At 46.2% G+C, this 25,800-nt stretch overlaps 1 protein-coding gene across 1 annotated transcript in view; it reads left to right on the top strand.

Moving 5' to 3' along the window:
- PTPN14 (protein tyrosine phosphatase non-receptor type 14) overlaps window positions 1–25,800 on the top strand; it is a 167,658-nt gene that overhangs the window by 53,604 nt on the left and 88,254 nt on the right. Inside the window, exon 3 of the mRNA XM_068153415.1 lies at window positions 11,540–11,709. Within this exon, the coding sequence (XP_068009516.1) occupies window positions 11,540–11,709 (170 nt within the window). The remainder of the gene's footprint in view (window positions 1–11,539; window positions 11,710–25,800) is intronic.

Here is a 25,800-nt window from a genome sequence, read left to right as displayed (position 1 = left end):
GTTTTTTTTATGTGGATTTTAGTAGAATCCTCTTTCCCCTTCCCTTTTAGAGATTTATATTTTCCAGTAATTACTTTTTGTCATTCCTTTCTGCTGGTGATGCTTTAAGATGTGCTTACAGAGAGACTAGGTCCTTTCCTTTCCTTGCAGAACAGAAAGGAGTGAAATGAACAAAGTGATTCTCCCCTTATTCCTTGTAGGCTTTATCTGGTTGGTGCAGCCTAAGTCTGGGGCCTGATGATTCTCTCTGCAGGTCCACCTGCATTTGGGAACAATAGCTCTGTTGGCAGGTTAGCATTCTTTTCCACAAAGCATTTTGTGATTTCTGAACATATTTTGTTCCAACTTGGAACAAAGCCTGAGATCTCAACGTTTTCCAGAGAAGAGGGATTGGAGAGCAGAGTGGCAGAGGACATTGTTTTGGTCACTGTTTGAATTCATGGGGGGGGGGTTTCCTATTGCTTTGGGGTTTGGTTTTTTTTTCCATTTTCAGAATTGTGTCATGCAAAAAGAAATATGTCAGCACAAAAAGTTGGTGTTTCCAGATAAAAAAAATATTTTAACAACACAGAGGAGAATGCTTTGATGTTGTTGGAACACTTTTCCCCTTCTTTCATCGCCCTCCCTGCTTCTTTTACAAACAGAGTTTTGGCAACGTCGAACCAATTTTGCAAAGTTCAGATTTCAGCAGTGCAGCATTTTTTGACAGAAGTGGTTTGGGGGTTTTAAATGTTTTATTTTTTTCCCCTCCCCTGATTGATTCTCGTAGCATCCATTGCTGCTTTAAATGCTTAGGAGAGAAGAGCATTACGAACCCCTTTCAACCATGAGAGGGTCTCCCTGTATCTGCTTCTGCTTCTTTCCTGAGGAAGAATTTCACAGTATCAGAGTATCACCAAGGTTGGAAGAGACCTCAAAGATCATCGAGTCCAACCTGTCACCACAGACCTCATGACTAGACCATGGCACCAAGTGCCACATCCAATCCCCTCTTGAACACCTCCAGGGATGGGGACTTCACCACCTCCCTGGGCAGCACATTCCAATGACGAACGACTCTTTCAGTGAAGAACTTTCTCCTCACCTCGAGTCTAAACCTCCCCTGGCACAGCCTGAGACTGTGTCCTTTTGCTCTGGTGCTGGTTGCCTGGGAGAAGAGACCAAACCCCTCCTGGCTACAGCCACCTTTCAGATAGTTGTAGAGGGCAATGAGGTAACCCATGAGCCTCCTCTTCTCCAGGCTGAACAACCCCAGCTCCCTCAGCCTCTCCTCACAGAGCTGTGCTCAAGGCCTCTCCCCAACCTTGTTGCCCTTCTCTGGACACGTTCAAGTGTCTCGATGCCCTTCTTAAACTGAGGGGCCCAGAACTGGACACAGGACTCAAGGTGTGGCCTAACCAAAGCAGAGTACAGGGGCACAATGACCTCCCTGCTCCTGCTGGCCACACTATTCCTAATGCAGGCCAGGATGCCATTGGCCCTCTTGGCCCCCTGGGCACACTGCTGGCTCATGTTTAGGCAGCTGTCAATCAGTACCCCCAGGTCCCTCTCTGTTTGGGAGCTCTCCAGCCACTCTGACCCCAGCCTGTAGCTCTGCATGGGGTTGCCGTGGCCAAAGTGCAGCACTCAGCACTTGGACTTGTTGAATGCCATCCCACTGGACTCCGCCCATCTGTCCAGTCGGTCAAGGCCCCTCTGCAGTTTGAGCTAGCAAGCTTGGATGTGCCTGCTACTGGGTGCTGTTCTTTCCCTCAAATGCTAAATTCAATTCTGCTGCTCTAGACTTCCTGCCCTGATTTGTAGGGAAACATGCAGTCATTTGTTGCCTGTCCCCTTTCCTCCTCAGGCTTACCATCAGTCTTTAACTTTCAGTCCAATCAGATGCTACAGAAGGGTCAAAAATACTTCGATGAAGTCCAAATTTCTACTAGATTTGTGCAGGAGGTTCAGGCTGGAGGTCAGGAGGAAGTTTTACACAGAGAGAGTGATTGCCTATTGGAATGTGCTGCCCAGGGAGGTGACGGAATCACCATTGCTGGAGGTGTTCAGGAGGAGACTTGATAGGGTGCTTGGTTGCATGGTTTAGTTGATTAGGTGGTGTTGGATGATAGGTTGGACGCGATGATCTTGAAGGTCTCTTCCAACCTGGTTTGGTCTGGTCTATTCTATTCTATTCTATTCAACTGGATAGCTAAGTAGAGTAGAAAAGCCTAGTGAAGTGCACTGAGGAGAAAACCCTTGCAAGTGCCCATATTGGAAAGAGACTTTAAAGTTCCTCCAATGCAGGAAAAACTTCAGCTGAAATTTGCCTCTGCTTAGAAATCGTAATCAGTAAACTATGATGGACAAGTAGGGAAGAGCGTAAGCTTCATTAAACCCCAAACTTAGAAAGCAACACTCACATCCTGTGTGCCTCATTCATGCAGTCTCAGGTAAGAAAGTGTGTTCTCTTAAAAGACAAGACTGATTTTTGTTTACCACTTCAGTTTAGGCACATGTTTAAGTAAAGGTGTACCCCAAGTTTCTTACCTTTGTGTTAGGAGCACATCCATGTTTCATTGAAAGCAATTTCTTAGAAATAGAAGGACTGTCCAACCCTCCACTGCTGAAAAGCAAAACTGTTTTCAGATTACTGTATGGATTGTTGTGAAAGACTCTCAATCATTATACCACACATGACTGAAAAAGAGTACCTAATGGATTATGCATATTTCTGTTTGATCTCTGGGGAATGCAGCTCCTTCCCTGACTGAGTCAGGGTTCAGGAATAGGTCAGAAGAAAGTGTAGCCATGTAACTACTGTAAAATCTGGATTTATCCTTTTCAGCAAAGCTCTTGACAAGTAAGCAGGTCTCCTGGTTTTGAATAGTTGCTGTTTCCAATAAAATGAGCAGCATTAGGGCTAGTCATGAGGTCTGTGGTGACAGGTTGGACTCGATGACCTTTGAGGTCTCTTCCAACCTTGGTGATACTGAAATACTGAAATAAAAGCAAAGGTGAGAAGAGGGGAGGAAGGGAAAGAGGAAAGACAAGGTTAGAAAAGGCATTTTATCATCTTGCCTGTGTGTGCAGGGTACACAAGGATTATTCTTTTTTCCCCACTATAATGACATTGTTGCCTTCAAGTGAGACTAAGTGAACCTACTTGAAGTAATATGTGCAAATCTGCTGTGAGACTTTGTGTTTCCTTCTCCTCTTCCTTCTCCTTAGTTCACTTTGTAAAATGATACAAGTTTTAAAGATGGAATGTTTTGATGTGTGCTGAGAGGGAGTGTGAGCAAGAAGGTCCTTTCCAACCAAAATCAAGCTGCATTTCACAGTGATACCTCCAGCACTTTGATACTGCAAGACCCAAACCACAGGAGGGGGATGGATGCTGACCACTGTGCAGGGCTGACCATTTGCTGCTGTTAGAATACTCTTTTTGTGCCATGGAATTACAGTATCACAGTATAACTAAGGTTGGAAGAGACCTCGAGGATCATCGAGTCCAACCTATCAACACAGACCTCATGACTACACCATGGCACCAAGTGCCACATCCAATCCCCTCTTGAACACCTCCAGGGGTGGGGACTCTACCACCTCCCTGGGCAGCACATTCCAATGACGAACGACTCGCTCGGTGAAGAACTTTCTCCTCACCTCAAGTCGAAACTTCCCCTGGCACAGCTTGAGACTGTGTCCTCTTGTTCTGGTGCTGGGGTTCTGGGAGAAGAGACCAACCCCTTCCTGGCTACAACCACCTTTCAGGTAGTTGTAGAGGGCAATGAGGTCACCCCTGAGCCTCCTCTTCTCCAGGCTAAACAATCCCAGCTCCCTCAGCCTCTCCTCACAGGGCTGTGCTCAAGGCCTCTCCCCAGCCTTGTTGCCCTTCTCTGGACACCTTCAAGTGTTTTGATGTCCTTCCTAAACTGAAGGGCTCAGAACTGGACACAGGACTCAAGGTGTGGCCTAACCAGTGCTGAGCAGAGGGCACAATGACTTCCCTGCTCCTGCTGGCCACACTATTCCTAATGCAGGCCAGGATGCCATTGGCCCTCTTGGCCACCTGGGCACACTGCAGGCTCATGTTTAGGCGGCTGTCAGTCAGCACCCCCAGGTCTCTCTGTTGGGCAGCTCTCAGCCACTCTGACCCCAGCCTGTAGCTCTGCATGGGGTTGCCATGGCCGAAGTGCAGCACCCAGCACTTGGACTTGTTAAATACCATTCCATTGGATTCTGCCCATCTGTCCAGTTGGTTGAGGTCCCTCTGCAAATTGTTCCCTCCTTGTAGGGCATGAGTGAAAACCTTTATTTGGCAGCCAACTTGCCTTGAAATTTGGCTTGGTTTGACTCATCTTGCCAGCACAGCTAGGTTGGGGTTCAGGCATCGCTTGTACAAAAGGCCTTCTAGGAACAATTGGCTGCTGTAGCTCGTGCCTTCCCCTCTGTGCGAGTGCCCTGGGATAGCAGGGTTTAATGCTTTTTGCCTGGAGCAGCTGGAACTCTGCCTTTTTCTCAAGGATAAATATTTAGTTGTCTGCTTAACCAGATGCTTTAATAAACACTGAGCCTGTCTTGTTGGATCCTTTTAAATGAGATTTGCTGACTGAGTAGGTGTCTGTCATCTCTTGTTGACCATTCTGGTCTTTTTACCTAACACAAAAGCAGGGCTAGTTGAGGACTTAAAACTATAGCTAAGTCTAAGTCCATATTTGGTATTTGCCTTCTGAACTGGCATCTGTAATAGCATCTTTTTTAAGTCTTCCTAGAACAGGTTTTGTATGTCCAGTTTTCTGAGTTGGGGAGGTTTAGGCTGGATGTTAGGAAGAAGTTCTTCACAGAAAGAGATTTGCCATTGGAATGTGCTGCCCAGGGAGGTGGTGGAGTCACCATCACTGGAGGTGTTTAGGAAGAGCCTGGATGGGGTGCTTGGTGCCATAGTTTAGTTGATTAGATGGTGTTGGATGATAGGTTGGACTTGATGATCTCAAAGGTCCATTCCATTCCATTCCATTCCATTCCATTCCATTCCATTCCATTCCATTCCATTCCATTCCTCACCTTTCCATGTAGTGTCATTGGGGCATGCAGGTGCTCTGGTTCTTGTCCACTGCTTTAGCAGAGGACTGCAGTGCCTGGAAGAGTGTAAGCCAGCTTCCTTATACCATGCATGAAGTCATGTGTGGCACATAAGAGAAACTTTACAACTTTGAAACAAAATTAATGCAAACTCTTTCTTAGCAGAGCTCTTAGTGTGTTTGCAGATAAGGCAGACTAAAATCACTAGCAACTGAAGCTCTTTGCAGAGTGGATATGTGAGTGTATGTTTAGTGTTAGTCAGCTTTGGCTGGAAGAAGGATTATTTTGAATTCTTGGGGTGTGTTGGAGGTTTTTTGTGTTGTTTTTTTAGGATTAAAAGCATCTTCTACCTTCTTTGCCACTTAGACTGCTGATGTATCTTCTGCAGCCTGTGTTGCTTTACAGCCTGCTGGATGTAGGTGTAGGTGCTTATTTCTTGAAAACTAGAGAGAAGTCTGTGGTTTCTTGTACAGGACAAAGAGACCAGCTATTGGAGTCAGCCAAGTTTTAAGTCAGCTTACTTACAAAGCAAAAGATCCCTTTGTTAATATCTTCTCAATTAGAGGCCGCACCTTGAGTCCTGTGTCCAGTTCTGGGCCCCTCAGTTTAAGAAGGGCATTGAGACACTTGAACGTGTCCAGAGAAGGGCAACAAGGCTGGGGAGAGGCCTGGAGCACAGCCCTGTGAGGAGAGACTGAGGGAGCTGGGGTTGCTTAGCCTGGAGAAGAGGAGGCTCAGGGGTGGCCTCATTGCCCTCTACAACTACCTGAAAGGTGGTTGTAGCCAGGAAGGGGTTGGTCTCTTCTCCCAGGCAACCAGCACCAGAACATGAGGACACAGTCTCAAGCTGTGCCAGGGGAGGTTTAGGCTGGAGGTGAGGAGAAAGTTCTTCACTGAGAGAGTCATTAGTCATTGGAATGTGCTTCCCAGGGAGGTGGTGGAGTCCCCATCCCTGGAGGTGTTCAAGAGGGGATTGGACGTGGCACTTGGTGCCATGGTCTAGTCATGAGGTCTGTGGAGACAGGTTGGACTCAATGATCCTCAAGGTCTCTTCCAACCTTGGTGATACTGTGATAGTTTGTCTGTACTGTAAAAATGTTTTGTGGGCTGCAGTGTATGGCAGTGCATTCCTCTGATTGTGTAAGGCATTCTGATATGCCTGGTTACAGCACACAGAGCTTGGTGGTCCAGCCATTTCCAGTCCCACATCCCTATTGCTGTGCAGGAGTTACTGATGCTCCTAGGGGAGAGAATCTCTTCAGGTGTTCACAGCAGTGGCTACAGAAGTCCTTCATGACTGTGGGTTGTTTAAAAAATGCTGATGTTCTCAAGAATTAAAGTTCATGGTGACAGGGAGCAGATGCTCAAATTGGTTATCTCTCCAAAGTGCATGCGTTTGTAACCTGAACTCTGCTCTGCAATCCTTATTCTTCATCTGCAATTGTTGGATCCTCTCCAGGCTGCTATCCAGGAAAACAGTCATCTTTCAGCTGTGGGAACTGCACGCTGCCATGATCAGTCCACTGTATCTGTTGTCGTTTAGAAACTTAAACATTGCATTCCCTTCACTTCTCATTCCTGGGGAGGAGTGATTCAGGAGTCTAGATCTGGTACTTGAAGAGCCTTTCTAAATTTTTCTCATCCCCTTGCCCTCACTCAAAGGGGAGGGACTGTGGTCATTTGGGCTATTTAATTACAATGCACTTCATCCTTCTGAGAACTCTTTCAGACTTCAGACTCCAAATCATCATAGTTGCTAGATATTTTACAAGTACTTGAGACTGCCAATTTGGGTCTTAGGGGGCTCCGAGGTGACCTAATTGTGGCCTTCCAGTATCTGAAGGGGGCCTACAGGAAGGCTGGGGAGGGACTGCTCAGGATCTCAGGTAGTGATAGGACTAGGGGGAATGAGATGAAGCTCGAGGTGGGGAGATTCAGGCTGGATATGAGGAGGAAGTTCTTCCCCATGAGAGTGGTGAAGCCCTGGAATGGGTTGTCCAGGGAGGTGGTTGGGGCCCTGCCCCTGGAGGTGTTTAAGCCCAGGCTGGATGAGGCTGTGGCCAGGCTGATCTAGTGTGGGGTGTCCCTGCCCATGGCAGGGGGGTTGGAACTAGCTGATCCTTGTGGTCCCTTCCAACCCTGACTGATACTATGATACTATACAGTAATGTGGAAGATGCATTTTCACAGCTCTGCACTGTTTCTAGCTGAGGGTTGTTTTCCAATGTTTTCCCTTACCAGGTGGTAAAAACACTATGCTTTTTTCTGCCTTCACATCAAATCCTTTTGTTTGCTGTCTCCACTGTCCCTCCCACCTTCATTTTAACCCAGCTACTATCACAGTTGGCTTGTCAGGTAGTAGATACATATCAGTTATTTGGTTAATCTTAAGTTTATCCTATGTGAGATAGTGACTTCTTTCTTTGTGTGCCCTGGATTGATAGAATTAGAATAGAATAGAATAGAATAGAATAGAATAGAATAGAATAGAATAGACCAGACCAGACCAGACCAGGTTGGAAGAGACCTTCAAGATCATCGTGTCCAACCTATCAACAATTCCAACTCACCTAAACAACTAACCCATGGCACCGAGTACCCCATCAAGTCTCCTCCTGAACACCTCCAGTGATGGAGACTCCACCACCTCCCTGGGCAGCCCATTCCAATGGGCAATCACTCTTCTCTGTATAGAACTTCTTCCTAACCTCCAACCTAAACCTCCCCTGGTGCAGCCTGAGACTGTGTCCTCTTGTTCTGGTGCTGGCTGCCTGGGAGGAGAGACCAACCTCTTCCTGTCTACAACCTCCCTTAAGGTAGTTGTAGAGAGCAATAAGGTCACCCTTGAGTCTCCTCTTCTCCAGGCTAAGCACCCCCCGCTCCCTCAGCCTCTCCTCATAGGGCTTGTGTTCCAAACCCTTCACCAGCTTTGTTGCCCTTCTCTGGACTCGTTCCAGCAAGTCAACCTCCTTCCTAAACTGAAGATACCTTGAAATTCTAGAAGGAAATACTACAGTAATTGCCTTAAAAAAACCCTAAAGAAACTGTCTTGCTTCACTGTACCAAATTGAGCTTAGAGAAAGGCCTGAGAGGTGTTCAGGCTATACTGCAGGTTTGTAAGGCTTCATTGACAAATCAGGTTGAATTAGTAATCACCTTATTTACATGCTAGTCTGGCCTTGCTCTGCAGTTGGAAAGAGGTGTGTAATGAGGCCCTTAAGTAAATACACCTACACTCCAATTCAGAAGTTTTGCATGTGATTCTTTCCTTGCATGCCCTCAGCTATGAAATAGTTACAAGAGGGTTGCCCCTGCTGGCTTTCTGTGATTTCTAAGCATTTTAATTTCTCAGTGTTGCACTGGTTGGCCTTGTGGTATATGCTAAGTCAAGATGCATGCAATGTGCTTCAGAGAAATTATCCTTACCAAGGTGAAGCAGGTTATTCATGGTGCAAGGTGGGATGGTTTGAATTTACCTGCTGCTTTTGCAGACTTTTTATTGACAAGCATGAGCTAACTATGGGAAATACAGGGAGTGAAATCTTGATGGCTGGTTTGTAGGCCAGAATTTTTTGAGTGTCTTAAAAGTAATTTCAAAGCTTTATTAAACAGCAAATAGTTGGTTTTGTGTGTGGGTTTTTTTTTTTCCCCCTATTATTTGTTTCAGCTATTTTTATCTAAAATGTGGTGCTGGGTATAAAGGATTGTGTTTGCCTGTGGAAGGATTGCTGTCCAGGCAAGTTCAGCTGTAACAGAAAACTTTTGGGTGGTGGTGTTGTTTGTTTAGGGTTAATCTAATGGAACAGAAATTACTGAAAGGTTTTCACTGAATTCTCTGTCAGTTGGAGCAAGCACCAAGAAAGCATATTGAAATAAAATGAAATATGCAGAAAGAGAATTCATCCCACTTGGTGTCTGCAAATGTCCCTCTCAGTCTTCATTTCATTCATTCTAGTGTTAGTGCAGGATGGCATTCTTCTATTTAAGGTATTGCTGGAAGTCTCCACATGCTCTCTGCTGAAATACTGCAGAAAAAGATACTGATACTGATACAAACTTCACAGTTAGGGCTGCAGTCTGATTTCCAGCAACTGATGAGAGGCAGGTCCTGCCTCTTCAACCTGATCTCCTTCTATGATCAGGTGACCTGTCTGGTGGACATGGGGAGGCCTGTGGATGTGGTCTACTTGGACTTCAGCAAGGCCTTTGATACCGTCCCCCACAGGAAACTGCTGACTAAGCTTTCAGCTCATGGCTTGCACCTCAACACTCTGTGCTGGGTTAGGAACTGGCTGGAGGGCTGAGCCCAGAGAGTGGTGGTGAATGGTGCCACATCCAGCTGGCAGCCAGACCTGGGGGTGCTGATTGCAGCCACCTAAACGTGAGCCAGCAGTGTGCCCAGGTGGCCAAGAAGGCCAATGGTATCCTGGCCTGCATTAGGAATAGTGTGGCCAGCAAGAGCAGGGAAGTCATTGTGCCCTGTACTCTGCACTGGTTAGGCCACACCTTGAGTACTGTGTCCAGTTCTGGGCCCCTCAGTTTAAGAAGAACATCGAGACACTTGAACGTGTCCAGAGAAGGGCAACAAGGCTGGGGAGAGGCCTTGAGCACAGCCCTGTGAGGAGAGGCTGAGGGAGCTGGGGTTGTTTGGCCTGGAGAATAGGAGGCTTAGGAGTGACCTCATTGCCCTCTACAACTACCTGAAAGGTGGTTGTAGCCAGGTGGGGGTTGGTCTCTTCTCCCAGGCAAGCAGCACCAGAACAAGAGGACACAGTCTCAAGCTGTGCCAGGGGAAGTTTAGGCTGGAGGTGAGGAGAAAGTTCTTCACTGAGAGAGTCATTCATCATTGGAATGTGCTGCCCAGGGAGGTGGTGGAGTCCCCATCCCTGGAGGTGTTGAAGAGGGGATTGGATGTGGCACTTGGTGCCATGGTTTAGTCATGAGGTCTGTGGTGACAGGTTGGACTCGATGATCCTCAAGGTCTCTTCCAACCTTAGCGATACTGTGATACTGTGATTGGTTCCTTTGCTCAACATAAACATTGCTCTTTCACCTTTTCTTCAGCTCTGTAGCTGTAGTAGAATTATAGAATCAATAAGGTTGGAAGAGACCTCAAGGATCATCAAGTCCTTGCAGTATATTACAGTATACATTTGTTTGCTGTAGTAGATCAGTGTGTTTTAATACAGTGTTTTAAGAGCTCTCTGGTAGAATCTTTCATGATGGATTTTTGTCTTCCTTCAACTGCTTTAAACCAGTTTGTGTGATTTGAAGCTATAGTTCTGAACAGTGTCCCTTGTTAGTTACCTTCCATCAACAATCATCCATGTGTCTTACATGAGACGTATCACAGTATCACCAAGGTTGGAAGAGACCTCAAAGATCATCGAGTCCAACCTCTCACCACAGACCTCATGACTAAACCATGGCACCAAGTGCCACATCCAATCCCCTCTTGAACACCTCCAGGGATGGGGACTCCACCACCTCCCTGGGCAGCACATTCCAATGACTAATGACTCTCTCAGTGAAGAACTTTCTCCTCACCTCCAGCTTAAACTTCCCCTGGCACAGCTTGAGACTGTGTCCCCTTGTTCTGGTGCTGGTTTCCTGGGAGAAGAGACCAACCCCCACCTGGCTACAACCTCCCTTCAGGTAGTTGTAGAGAGCAATGAGGTCACCCCTGAGCCTCCCTCTTTTCCAGGCAAAACAATCCCTGCTCCCTCAGCCTCTCCTCACAGGGCTGTGCTCAAGGCCTCTCCCCAGCCTTGTTGCCCTTCTCTGGACTGCAGCCATTGACAGTTACATAAGATAAGAAATAGCTAAGTTTTTCAATCCAGTATTTCTGTAAGAGCTTAGAGCAAACAGCTTGTGTGTGAGATGTACATTTTATATGTATAATTTGTCCATCCTGAAAATCTTGTGAGTGCATGAAGAAAAAAAATCAACAAAACAGCAAACAAAAGGTGCTCTGTGTTGGGTAACTGGTTGTAGTATTGGTAGATATATTTGGACATAATGCATGTGGTTTTACATTGTTTTATTCCTGGAAGAGCTCTTGCACTTTGCATGCAGTGGGCCAGATCCAAAGTCTCATGAAGCCTTTGTGCTTTGATTCAGGCTTACTGTTTGATGTCCACAAGGCACAGGTGTACAAGAAGACAAAGACTCAGGCACTTTCTGTTAATCATTGATGTCACCTCTGCCATAGTGTCAGTCACAGCTCTTTATTACACATTTGGGAGAGATGAGGTGCAGATACTGCACTATGATATACTTCATGGAGTACTGTTTATTTCTTGTGGCCTTCAAGGTTGTCCTAAAAATAAAGGACAGCAAAAAAATAAATTACTCTGGTTAAGCATATGTAAAAATTGACAGAAGGCCATCTGTTCTTATTTGCATTTGTGTCATTGATTGCATGTGAGATCTAGCTGAAAAAGTTAAACTGCTCCTGTTTTCTGTCTTTGCCTAGACCCACTACTTTGGCCTTTGGTTCCTCAGCAAGAACCAGCAATCCCGCTGGGTTGAACTGGAAAAGCCTCTGAAGAAGCAGCTGGACAAATTTGCCAATGAGCCATTGCTTTTCTTTGGGGTAATGTTCTATGTGCCCAGTGTTTCCCGACTGCAGCAGGAGGTAACAAGGTATGTGGCTTCCTTTGGTTCACACTATTGTGGTAGAGCTGGGAGGGAGTGGGCTGTAGCTGTGTTTCTGGCATTCAGTATCTGCTCAGGTATAACCTGGCTCTTTTCTTTCCTGGGGATTGTTCAAAAAAAGGACAAAATGAGAGAATTAGAATAAACCTTTATTAGAATAAACCAAACCAGGTTGGAAGAGACCTTCAAGATCATCGTGTCCAACCCATCAACCAATCCAACCCACCCAAACAGCTAACCCATGGCACCAAGCACCCCATCAAGTCTCCTTCTGAACACCTTCAATGACAGTGACTCCACCACCTCCCCGGGCAACCCATTCCAATGGGCAATCACTCTCTCTGTATAGAACTTCTTCCTAACATCCAGCCTAAACCTCCCCTGGTACATCTTGAGTCTGTGTCCTCTTGTTCTGGTGCTGGTTGCCTGGGAGAAGAGACCATCATCAGCCTGTCTACAACCTCCCTTCAGGTAGTTGTAGAGAGTGATAAGGTCACCCCTGAGTCTCCTCTTCTCCAGGCTAAGCAACCCCAGCTCCCTCAGCCTCTCCTCACAGGGCTGTGTTCCAAACCCCTCACCAACTTTGTTGCTCTTCTCTGGACTCGTTCCAGCAAGTCAAACTCCTTCCTAAACTGAGGGCCCCAGAACTGGACACAGGACTCAAGGAGTGGCCTAACCAGTGCAGTATACAGGGGCAGAATGACCTCCCTGCTCCTGCTGGCCACACTCTTCCTGATGCAGGCCAGGATGCCATTGGCCCTCTTGGCTGCCTAGGCACACTGCAGGCTCATGTTCAGCCTACCATCAACCAGCACCCCCAGGTCTCTCTCTGCCTGGCTGTTCTCCAGCCACTCTGCCCCCAGCCTGTAGCACTGCCTGGGGTTGTTGTGGCCAATGTGCAGAACCTGGCACTTGGATGTGTTCAATCTCCTGCCCTTGGACTCTGCCCACCTGCCCAGCCTGTCGAGGTCCCTCTGCAGAGCCTCTCTACCCTCCAGCAGATCAACTCCTGCCCCCAGCTTGGTGTCGTCAGCAAATTTACTGATGATGGACTCAATGCCCTCATCCAGATCATCAATAAAGATGTTAAAGATTCTTCACTTGTTTGGGGAGGGGTGAAAGGAAAAAGAGAAACGGAAAGCTGCATTGGTGAATGATTACACATAATAGCAGAAACAAAAGGGAAGGTTAGACTCAATGATCTTTGAGGTCTCTTCCAACCTTAGTGACACTGAATACTGAATGAGAATAATAGATAAAATGTCTAAACAGCTGCCATAAATTTTGAAAGGGACCATTACCCTTTTCTGTAACTTTATACTGATTGAAAGGAAGCCATAGGCAAAGCACCTCTAGATACACTTCTAGTTTGCCTCTTCTATCTGCCTGTGCTTCACTGAAAGTGAACTTTGGCATCTTTTCTGGGCTCTGCCCATCCCACTCCTGATTTTTCCCCTTAGGATTCACAAAAGGATTAACATTGTTAAAGGGTATTAGTCCTTTAATTAGGGTCAGGGTGCACCTTGGCATGCAGCTTGAGTGGGAATTACTCTTTTCTTTGGTGCTCAGTACTACAGTTGTAACAGTGCAAATGTTTTGAGGGGCTATTCTTGTAAACCACATCACTGGGTGGTTTCTGCACATCTGTGCTATATTTAGATAAAAGAGGAAAAAAGCCCCAAACAAACAAACAACAACAACAACACAAAGAGAATAAAGCCCAACTCATCCAAAGAAAGGGTGGGCTTGTTGTCTTTGTAACCAAAATTATTTACCTGGTGTAGAGCAGCAAAGTTGCATCAGCACAACTAGAAGCCTGAAGTAAGCAGGTGAAGGCCACAGTGGCAGAAGCCTCCCCACTGAAAAGAAGTTCTGCTGCTGCAAACCTGAACCTGACCACATGGTAGTCATGTCTAAAAAAGATGTCTACATGATGGAGAAAGAGTGACTTCAGTTCTTGGAGGTGTGGAAGGTGCAAAACTATTTGTACATTACAGATTGTATATTGTAAAGGATTCTTTTCCTAACAAGGGTTCTGGTACGATGCAAAAGATTTGATTCTTAGAATGGAAGCTGTCAGAAGCCATCCCTCGATTGCTGTGCCTGCAGAGTTCTTGCCAAACAGTGGGCTAAAAGCATCACAAAGCTTAAAAACATTTCCCTGGGAATAGGCTGAACATCAGTGCTTCTCTGGATGTCTGTTCCTGCTGGGAGAGGGAAGCCTCATCCCCTTTCCTTCAGAATTGTTTAGCACGCAGCTGGAATGTCTGAAAGGTTTCATTGCTCACTTTTGTCAGCCCGGGCCTGGCCCAACTGTGTGCAAGGAAGCATTGTAGCTATTTGGATGTTATTATCTCTTCGAGCTGCAGCCTGCAGTGCTGATTGCTCATTCATAGCTCACCTGCAGAGGTGCATTTGCTCATTCTGCCCAGGTTGGTAATAACAACACATTTCAGTGACAATTGAACTGCACAACGCTTTCAGCTGGAGGGGCTGCTGAATTGTTTTCCTTTCTGAAATGATTGATAGCGTAAGCCACAGAGCCTTATAAGTGCCTCTCAGGGGTTCTTCAAATGTCTGTAGCATAACCAGCTGCTTACTAATGTATCTCAGATACAAAATAGCCTGCTACAATTATTGTGTTGTTGTTTCCTGAAGTGGAATTGCGTGATGTCAGCAGACCTTCAACTGTGCAGTCCTAGGCAGTTGCAGTGAATCTTAGGTTTGAAGCAGTGAGTGGTGGGGTCATGAGGGACCCTTCTGAAACGAATGGTGGAGAAAGGTTTAGTCTGAAGTATGATGAAATGGAGTGATGGGAAGTGAGATTTTTGCAGGTTTGTTTTTTTTGGGTTGGGTTTCTTTTTTGGTGGTCTGATTGAACATTTGTTTTCAAATTGAGACTGGCCTCTTTTGGGTTTGGCTCGATCGTGTTGCGATGACTTGTGATAGCCAGGTAGGCACTAGGCACACCCACTCAGTGCCTGTGTATTTGACTTGCATTTACATTCAAATGACAAAACTGTCATAAATGCAGAACTCATGATGAGACACTTCATCTCCTCCTGGGAAGTTTCAGAACCACCAAAATCAAACAAACCCAATGCCAAAGCAAAGCCATCACCAAAGGCTGAAGCTGTGACACTGCTAGGAGTGAACGTGCTACCTTTGTAACCTTTTCTCTTAGTGGAAACTTCTTCATCCCTGAGTTTGCCAGACCATGTTTGGAGCTTGAGGTGAAATTCATCTCTCAGTCCTGTCTTTTAGTTAATTGCAGACTCCAAAATATCCAAGGCTGATTAATATTCCTTGAAGATGATGAGAAGTCTTCTGAGAATACTTGAGCAAACACATAATCCTCAAGCGTTCAAAGAACAAGGAATTGGTTCACAGAGGTGGTTTACTCTGATCTGTGCTGGTTTTGAGAGATCTGTCCCAAGCTGAATATTCCTCTGGGCTTCTGGTGACTGCATCTCCCTGCACCTCATGTGCTGTCATTGCAAATAGGAAAAATACTCCAAGGCTTTAGGTTTTGTTGGTTGTGAGAAGAAAACACTTGTGTGTTTGGTTAATGGCTCTGAGGCAGTGGTCCTTAATCAGTTTTATTTGAAAGACCATCAGACTCTTCAAAGCAATGTGCAGACCATTTTGTGTTCTGCTGCTGTTTGATCTTTGTGACCAGCAGGAGGAATTCTTGTACAAATAAGATGATTTTTCTTTAGGTGGAACCATAAAAATTTATTTGTGAAATCATTGCTATTGGAAGTGTAAAATGCTCATTATGCCTGCAGGCTCCTGGATTTTATCTGCTTGCAGGTGTTGGTAGTGGTCAGGAGTTCCTCATGGTTTTGCTGGTAACTTCCTGTAATGTACAAGCCACATGTGCATGCAGACATAAGACTGGCCTGCATTAGGAATAGTGTGGCCAGCAGGAGCAGGGAAGTCATTGTGCCCTGTACTCTGCACTGGTTAGGCCACACCTTGAGTCCTGTGTCCAGTTCTGGGCCCTTCAGTTTAAGAGGGACATCGAGACACTTGAACATGTCCAGAGAAGGGCAACAAGGCTGGGGAGAGGCCTTGAGCACAGCCCTGTGAGGAGAGGCTGAGGGAGCTGGGATTGTTTAGCCTGGAGAAGAGGAGGCTCAGGGGAGACCTCATTGCCCTCTACAACTACCTGAAAGGAGGTTGTAGCCAGGTGGGGGTTGGTCTCTTCTCCCAGGCAACCAGCACCAGAACAAGAGGACACAGTCTCAAGCTGTGCCAGGGGAAGTTTAGGCTGCAGGTGAGGAGAAAGTTGTTCACCGAGCGAGTCGTTCACCACTGGAATGTGCTGCCCAGGGAGGTGGTGGAGTTACCATCCCTGGAGGTGTTCAAGAGGGGATTGGATGTGGCACTTGGTGCCATGGTCTAGCAGTCATGAGGTCTGTGGTGACAGGTTGGACTTGATGATCTTTGAGGTCTCTTCCAACCTTAGCGATACTGTGATACTGTGAGTGAGTCACTGCTCCAAGCACTGTTCCCCAATGGTGAACATACTCTGTGGAAACCTGTCCAAATGTGACATGCTGGGAGAGGCAGGGAATAGTAATCTAGCAAGAAGTCAGTGCTGTCCTTCAAAGGTGCAATGTGGGAATGTCAGTTGAGTTGCTGAAGCCAAATGTGAAGTAGCAGTGCTAACCACAGAGGCTGCCAGATACTTCTGGAGAGTGTTCACTCACAGCAGGGTCAACTAGAGGAGATTGCTCTAGGAATGTGTGCCACTGGGTTTTGAATGTATCCATGGATGGAGAGACTCAAAAACTTGTCTGAGAAACCTATTTCAGTGTCCAGTCACCCTTAGAATAGAATAGAATAAACCAGGTTGGAAGACACCTTCAAGATCATCTCATCCAACCTATTATCCAGCCCACCTAATCAACTAAACCATGCAATCAAGCACCCTGTCAAGTCTCCTCCTAAACACCTCCAATGATGGTGACTCCACCACCTCCCCTGGCAGCACATTCCAATGGCCAATCACTCTCTCTGTGTAGAATTTCTTCCTAACATCCAGCCTAAACCTCCCCTGGCACAGCTTGAGACTGTGTCCTCTTGTTCTGGTGCTGCTTGCCTAGGAGAAGAGACCAACCCCCACCTGGCTACAACCTCCCTTTGGGTAGTTGTAGAGAGCAATAAGGTCACCCCTGAGCCTCCTCTTCTCCAGGCTAAGCAACACCAGCTCCCTCAGCCTCTCCTCATAGGGCTTGTGTTCCAAATCCCTCCCCAGCTTTGTTGCCCTTCTCTGGATACATAAGGAAGGGGATTTTACATTAATAAGGCACTTTTTGTTCCCAAATGACCTCATTGTTTCAAAGGTGTGAATGGGTATTGAGTGAGTGAGTGGGTGCATGGGTTATCTCTGCTGGCCATGTAACTGATTACTGTGGTGCTGTAGAGCTGCAGGCACCTATCGTATAAGCACTAGCACAGCCATGACTCAGTGAGGGGGATGTCTGTAGTTAATTTGTAAGAGGCATTCCTGATAATGTGAGAAAGAAGTGCCTGTGGGATCCTGGGGAAAGAAAATGGAAAAACTGCAGTTTATTCAGCTAACAGCTCTTTCATGTCAACCTCCCAGGCCTGCAAGGAAAGATGAGGCAGAGAATACTCTGGGGGACACATTCATCATTTTAGTAGGGCAGATCTGACTCTGTGGCTTTCAGTTCTTCACTTTTTCATGTAACTGACACATGCTTAAAGATGCAAACCTTAATGGTGTGGGATTTTTTTTTCCTTCTCCAAAGTTAAGTGGAATATTGGGACAGGGTAAAGGAGGACCTGCAGGACACCATCACTCATGTTCAGTTAGCACTTTTGAGTGTGAATGGTCAGGCTTCTCCAGACAGCTGTGTTTCTGAACCTATGACAGAAGGTTCCAGCAGATATCCTAGGGGAACATACAGCAAGCAGCCACCTGTTCCAGAGTGCCTGTCTCTTCTCTCAGGTAATGGCAATTAAACATTATTGCTCTGCCTTCGTTTCAACATAATACCATTGTACCCTTGGCATTGGGACCTTTTCCTAGGAGAGCTATTTCCTACCCCATAGTTCTTATTTCCCTATGACTCTCATATGAACATAGACTTGACAGACTTCACTATCATAGTATCATAGTATCAGTCAGGGTTGGAAGGGACCACAAGGATCATCCAGTTCCAACCATCCTGTCATGGGCAGGGACACCCCACACTAGATCAAGCTGGCCAAAGCCTCATCCAGCCTGACCTTAAACACCTCCAGGGATGGCACCCCAACCACCTCCCTGGACAACCCATTCCAGGGCTTCACCACTCTCATGGGGAAGAACTTCCTCCTCACCTCCAGCCTGAATCTCCCCACCTCCAGCTTCATTCCATTCCCCCTAGTCCTATCACTACCTGAGATCCTGAGCAGTCCCTCCCCAGCCTTCCTGTAGGCCCCTTCAGATACTGGAAGGCCACAATTAGGTCACCTCAGAGCCTTCTCTTCTCCAGACTGAACAGCCCCAACTCCTTCAGTCTGTCCTCACAGGAGAGGTGCTCCCGCCCTCTGATCATCCTCGTGGCCTTCTCTGGACACCTTCCAGCACCTCCAGATCCCTCTTGGAATAGGGGCTCCAGACCTGGACACAGTACTCCAGGTGGAGTCTCCCCAGAGCTGAGCAGAGGGGGAGAATCACCTCCCTTGCCCTGCTGGCCACACTTCTCCTGATGCAGCCCAGGATCTCATTGGCTTTCTGGGCTGCAAGTGCACACTGAGAGCTCCTGTTGAGCTTCTCGTCCCCCAGCACCCCCAAGTCTCTCTCCTCAGGGCTGCTTTCCAGCCAGTCCCTGCCCAGCCTGCATTTGTGCCTGGGATTGCCTCAACCCAGATGCAGGACCCTGCACCTGGTCTTGTTGAACCTCCTGAGGTTGGCTTGTGCCCACCTCTCCAGCCTGTCCAGGTCCCTCTGGATGGCCTCCCTTCCCTCCAGCTGTCTGCTGCACCATGCTCTGTTTCATCTTGGGTTGAGGCTCCCACCTCTACATATCCCCTGATTAATCCTGTGCCCTTCAAGATCTCATCCACTTCAGTGCCTCTCCCACCTCTACCTCCACCCAGTCCCACAGACATCTTCCAGGGGGAATTATGCATTAAAGCAGCATGATAATTTCTTTCAGTGTCAGTAGGAGTTTCACCATGTTATAATTGATATAATTGGAAAACTTCTGGAAGAACTTGTGATAAACTGAAGTTTTAAACACCAACCAAAAAAAAACCCCAACCAACCAACCAACCAAAACAAGCAAACAAGAGCAAAAACAACCCCCAGAGAAAACAACAACAACCAAAGGCAAAGCAGAATTGCTGAAACAAACAAAAACCAAGATGATAACCCACCAACAAAAGAACCTTTCTGATGGGTTTCTTTTTTTCTGATGGCAGCTACAGCAGAAGCCATTTGGGTGGGAGTATGAGGGCTGGCACATGAGCAAAAGGCATTTTTCATGGAAGGCTGCTAAGACAACCTCTTTTTACTCATCCAGCTGTTCTCAGAGTGAGCCGCCGTTGCAGGTGGAGATGCTGTGCATGTTTTTGGCTCATTTGGAGCACCTGGGATCTGCAAACTGTCTGATATAAAGCAGCCTTTGTGGTGCCTTGGAGAGCAGATATTTGCATAGATTAGAAATATAAATCTGCCTTTTATTTTCGGCTAACTCCTCGGAGGGCAGGCATCCTTTCAACCATTTATTTAGAAAAGAAAAAAAAAAGGGGAAAAAAAGTCTTTGTACAGTGTCTAAAAGTGAACAAGCTGTCTTTCACTGTGCTCTTGTGCCAAAAGCAGAGCCCCCACACACTCTTTCGGCTTCTGAAAACGTGGGTGTGATGCTGCTTTCTGCACAAGTATCAGACAATCCATGGCCTTTTCTGTCTCCAGTTCTGGGCCCTCCAATTTAAAAAGGACATTGAGACACTTGAAGGTGTCCAGAGAAGGGCAACAAGGCTGGGGAGAGGCCTCGAGCACAGCCCTGTGAGGAGAGGCTGAGGGAGCTGGGGTTGTTTAGCCTGGAGAAGAGGAGGCTCAGGGGAGACCTTACTGCTCTCTACAACTACCTGAAAGGAGGTTGTATCCAGGTGGGGGTTGGTCTGTTCTCCCAGGCAATCAGCACCAGAACAAGAGGACACAGTCTCAAGCTGTGCCAGAGGAGGTTTAGGCTGGAGGTGTGGAGAAAGTTCTTCCCAGAGAGAGTTGTTGGCCATTGGAATGTGCTGCTCAGGGAGGTGGTGGAGTCCCCACCCCTGGAGGTGTTCAAGAGGGGATTGGATGTGGCACTTGGTGCCATGGTTTAGTAGTCATGAGGTCTGTGGTGACAGGTTGGACTTGCTGATCCTTGAGGTCTCTTCCAACCTTATTGATTCTATGATTCTTTTCTGTTTTTTTTTTTCCTTTTTCCTCCTTTTCTCTTTGCAGTTCTAAGGCAAAGCTGAAGTGACATTACATTTTGCTCCTTGCAGTATCTCATCTTCACACGTGATACTGCTGTGCCAACTGCACAGGAATGAAAGTGTGCTCTGGTTTGGCTTTCTGTTTTTCTTTCTTGGAAGAAGTTTTTCAGTATCTTACTCTGTGCCCTGTATCCAGTAATATCTGATGGCTTTTTTACTGTTGTGAATTAGGTGCCATGGGTTAGCTGTTTGGGTGGGTTGGATTGGTTGATGGGTTGGACACGATGATCTTGAAAGTCTCTTCCAACCTGGTTTGGTTTATTCTAATAAAGGTTTATTCTAATAATCCTGCAAAATGAGAGAAATTCCTAGTCTGGCTGCAACCAGTGGGGTTGGGTCTGTGTGGTGCTGTGCACGGTAGGTGTAGAGGGTGATACACTCCAGTATCTACTCTGTGCTGCACTGGGCTCTTGCCTTAAGTTTGGCTGTCAGCTCACGTTTTCCCTGACGAACGAGCTTTCCTGTGAAAGAAAACACATTGTGTTTGGAAGGGGATAGCTGCACCTGCAAAGTGTGGGAATGAATGTGCTGGCAAGTGGAAAATTAGAGCCTGTGGCTGCCAGTCCTCTTTTTTTTCAGAGGGCCTGTGATCAATCACTCTCAAACTTGTCCTCTATTAACTAAGTGAACATTTATGTCCTCTGATGTTTTGCTGCCATACCCTTTTCTTCACCACTTCTTGTGGCTTCTTTTGTTGCTTGTATTTTAAAGAAACATTTCTTCTTCACAGTTCCTTACCTTTCCCTGTATTTTCCCCCCCTTTATTTTATTTCCCTTTATTTTATTTCCCTTTATTTTATTTCCCTTTATTTTATTTCCCTTTATTTTATTTCCCTTTATTTTTCCCTGTATTTTTTTCCCTTTACTTCCCCCCCTTTACTTCCCCCCCTTTACTTCCCCCCCTTTACTTCCCCCCCTTTACTTCCCCCCCTTTACTTCCCCCCCTTTACTTCCCCCCCTTTACTTCCCCCCCCTTTACTTCCCCCCCTTTACTTCCCCCCTTTACTTCCCCCCCTTTATTCCCCCCCTTTATTCCCCCCCTTTATTCCCCCCCTTTATTCCCCCCCTTTATTCCCCCCTTTATTCCCCCCTTTATTCCCCCCTTTATTCCCCCCCTTTATTCCCCCCCTTTATTCCCCCCCTTTATTCCCCCCCTTTATTCCCCCCCTTTATTCCCCCCCTTTATTCCCCCCCTTTATTCCCCCCCTTTATTTCCCCCCTTTATTTCCCCCCTTTATTTCTTCCCCCTTTATTTCTTCCCCCTTTATTTTTTCCCCCTTTATTTTTTCCCCCCTTTATTTTTTCCCCCCTTTATTTTTCCCCCCCTTTATTTTTCCCCCCTTTATTTTTCCCCCTTTATTTTTTCCCCCTTTATTTTTTCCCCCTTTATTTTTCCCCCCTTTATTTTTCCCCCCTTTATTTTTCCCCCCCTTTATTTTTCCCCCCTTTATTTTTCCCCATTTTATTTTTCCCCCCTTTATTTTTTCCCCTTTATTTTTTCCCCTTTATTTTTTCCCCCCTTTTTTTCCCCCCTTTTTTTTTTCCCCCCTTTTTTTTTCCCCCCTTTATTTTTTCCCCCCTTTATTTTTTCCCCCTTTATTTTTTCCCCCTTTATTTTTTCCCCCTTTATTTTTTCCCCCTTTATTTTTCCCCCTTTATTTTTCCCCCTTTATTTTTCCCCCTTTATTTTTTCCCCCTTTATTTTTTCCCCCTTTATTTTTTCTCCCTTTATTTTTTCCCCCTTTATTTTTTTCCCCTTTATTTTTTTCCCCTTTATTTTTTTCCCCTTTATTTTTTCCCCCTTTATCTTTTTCCCCCTTTATTTCCCCCCCTTTATTTCCCCCCCCTTTATTTCCCCCTCTTTATTCCCCCCCATCTGCCAAATACTCATTTATTTTATGAACTCTGGCCTTTTTTTCCCCCTTCCCCTCAAAATTGCCCTTCAATGTCTTGCTTGCTTGAGCTTACCTTTGCTTTTAGTCTGCTTTTGCTTTGTGTTTCCTGAACAAGCTGAAGTTTTACATTGTCCTGTGTTGCTAGATTTTGATGCAAGTAAAATCAGCTGGAGTTTTGTAGCAGTCACAGCTGCCTTTGCATGGTGCTTGTAATTGCTGTGTTAAGGCAGGATATCACCCAAGCGGTGCCAGTCTGGCTTTGTGGCAAGCTTGGTGATGTGGAACTCTTTTGGCTGTAAAGGTTGCAAGGTACATGAGGCTGCTTTGCTGTTCATGCTTGGTAACATCTGCAGCTTGTGGCTGTCTGAGAAGTCTCTGTGTGTATCTTTTGAGCTCATGGTGGTTGATTTAAGCTCTGTGGTGACTCCACTGTCCACAATGATTATTTTCTATATCAAAGTGTGTCAGACAAAATCAGCCTAATGTGTACCATCTGATTTCTTCAGGACTGCCTTTGCTGTGCTTACCTGAAGTGATGGACTGTGACAGGTCATGTGGTTGTGCTTGTTAATACACTTCTGGTAGACCCATAGGATATTTTTTTTTACCTCAGTGGTTCTTAAAAATTCAATGTTTAATTAATTAATTATTTTTTTTCCTGTGGAAGCACAGAGAAATATGCAGGATCTGAGAAGAGAGGTGTGGGGTTAAGTTGGACAGGCTGGCAAATGAGTGAGAATTGAGTGATACCTGACAAGGGGGAAGGGGAAGTGTTTAAAAAGCAAAAGGTCAGAGTTTGGTCTCTCACACCTGAAGATTTTAGTCAGGATTTAAACCTCTCAGTGTTACTGGTATAACTAAGCACAAAAGAAAAGCTGGGTTTTCAGGCATGGAAGTCTTAACTGCCTTGTCCAAAGTTGTCTCTTTCTTTGTCATTTCATGCTTACAGTGTACTTCCTGCCACATGTTTTAAGAGTGTGTCTGCATCTCTAGAAAGATGGTATCCAGGAGCAGGCTATGTAGCTTCCAGACAACTGATGCAACCAGTTTGTGTCCTCTTTTCTGGAAAGTTTCCTAACTGCTAAGTATGTGCCAATCAGCAGGGCTATGCTTATAGAGCAGCTCTGCTCATACTGTGATGGTCCTTCACCTGAGTCACAGCAACCTCATGCAGCACTACAGGTTTAGGGCAGAATGGTTGGAAAGCTGTCTGGTAGAAAAGAACTTGGAAGTGTTGGTCAACAACTGTCTGAACATGAGCCAGCAGGGTGCACAGATGGCCAAGAAGGCCAACAGAATCCTGGCCTGTATCAGAAACAGTGTGACAAGCAGACCAGGGAAGTGATTGTCCCTCTGTACTCAGTGCTGCTGAGACCTCACCTTGAGTACTGTATTCAGTTTTGGGGACCTCACTGTGAGAAAGACATTGAGGTGCTCCAGAGAAGGGCAACAAAGCTGGTAAAGGGTCTAGAGAACAAGTCCTGTGAGGAGTGGCAGAGGGAACTGTGGGGATTAGTCTGGAGAAAATAAGGTTTTGGGGATACCTTCTCACTCTACAACTACCTGAAAGGAGATTATAGCAATGTGAGTGTTGGTCTCTTTTCCAAGCAGCAAATGACAGGATGATAGGAAACCTTAGATTGGACACCAGGAAAAAATTCTTCCAGGGTTGCCCAAGGAAGTGGTTAAATAATCATTTAAAAGATGTGTTGAGGTGGTGCTTAAGGGCATGGTTTGTTAGCAGACTTAGCAGTGTTAGGTTAATGGTTGGACTGGATGATTTTACAGATCTATTCAAGCCTAAATGATTGTATGATTCTGTCCAGGAAAGGCCATGACACCTAGCCACTTCTTGACACTATGAAGAGCTTTGCAGCTTGCCCACATGGAAAGATGATGGACCTCTTCACTAAGAAGCAAGGCTCTTCTCTTCAACACAGATACATAGAATCATAGAATCAAGAAGGTTGGAAAAGACCTCAAAGATCATCAAGTCCAACCTGTCACCCAACACCTCATGATTAACTAAGCCACGTCCAATCTCCTCTTGAACACCTCCAGGGGTGGTGACTCCACCACCTTCCTGGGCAGTACATTCCAATGGCCAACAACTCTCAGTGAAGAACTTTCTCCTCACCACCAGCCTAAACTTCCCCTGGTGCAGCTTGAGACTGTGCATTAATGCACATAGATGCAGCATTAATGTTCGGAATGGTCCCATGTTTTTAAGTATTTCTACTCAAAAAGTGTCTGTGGGTTCTCCTTCACCATTTATTTTACTACTACAAGTGGAAGTCAGATGATGTGAAAAGGACAGAATGTTCACTCAGAATAGCAGACCTTAGAAATAGAGGGTAATTTCTTCCCTTGAATCCTGTCAAATCTCTCTTTCTGAGCTAAATGATTTGGAGAGTCAAAGGACTGAATAATTTTTACAGGGAGATGGTGATGAACAGCTGTGAAGTGCCGTGGGGTGCCAGCTGACCCATATGTGGTGGTACTAATCCTTTTTTAACTAAGGAACTAATATGCACTGCTGTAGGTAGGTGCTGTGTCATGAAACACAGTAAGAGGATAGTTAGGAGAAGTACTAATGTAAGTGTCTCATTCATGAGACTCCTCTGGGAGACCCCTTAACAATGTCTCATGAATAAGCAGCAGAAAGTCTGAAGCTGAAATTTTATAAATTGATGGGAGGCAAAGAAATTTCTGCTGGAACAAAATCCTATTTTGTTTTAGACTGCCAGCCTGCCTGACCCCGCAGGTCCCACTCCTGATCCATGGTCCCAGTGCAAATTGTCTCCTGACTGGAACTGCACTGTATGGATTTTCTTTCTTTCCAGCTGCATGAATTTGGGACTAAACAGCAACCTTCTCAGACACACCATCTACTGTCTAGGATCTCATGTAGCCTGGGCAGGGGAGCAGCTTGGAAATGTATTAGAATAGAACAGAATAGAATAGAACAGAATAGAATAGACCAGACCAGACCAGACCAGGTTGGAAGAGACCTTCAAGATCATCGTGTCCAACCCATCAACCAATCCAACCCACCTAAACAACTAAACCATGGCACCAAGCACCCCATCAAGTCTCCTCCTGAACACCTCCAATGATGGTGACTCCACCACCTCCCCAGGCAGCCCATTCCAATGGGCAATCACTCTCTCTGTATAGAACTTCTTCCTAACATCCAGCCTAAACCTCCCCTGGTACATCTTGAGTCTGTGTCCTCTTGTTCTGGTGCTGCTTGCCTGGGAGAAGAGACCAACCTCTGCCTGCCTACAACCTCCCTTCAGGTAGTTGTAGAGAGCAATAAGGTCACCCCCGAGTCTCCTCTTCTCCAGGCTAAGCAACCCCAGCTCCCTCAGCCTCTCCTCACAGGGCTGTGTTCCAAACCCCTCCCCAGCTTTGTTGCCCTTCTCTGGACACCTTCCAGAAACTCAACATCCTTCCTAATCTGAGGGGCCCAGAACTGGACACAGGACTCAAGGTGTGGCCTAACCAGTGCAGTGTACAGGGGCAGAATGATCTCCCTGCTCCTGCTGGCCACACTGTTCCGATGCAGGCCCGGATGCCATTACAAGCTTGCAAGCTGGATGAGTTAAGAGCCCTGGGTGGCCTCTTGGGCTTAGACAGTCTGGGGTATTTGCATTTTGGTGCTCCTTTGATGGCTTTATTG

Source organism: Melanerpes formicivorus, unplaced genomic scaffold (genome assembly GCF_026170545.1).
Source record: "Melanerpes formicivorus ecotype bairdi unplaced genomic scaffold, bMelFor1.0.p_v2 SCAF_26, whole genome shotgun sequence".
Taxonomy (NCBI): Eukaryota; Metazoa; Chordata; class Aves; order Piciformes; family Picidae; genus Melanerpes; species Melanerpes formicivorus.
The sequence above is the reverse complement of the archived record's forward strand: the minus strand, read 5'-3'. Positions and strand labels throughout refer to the sequence as shown.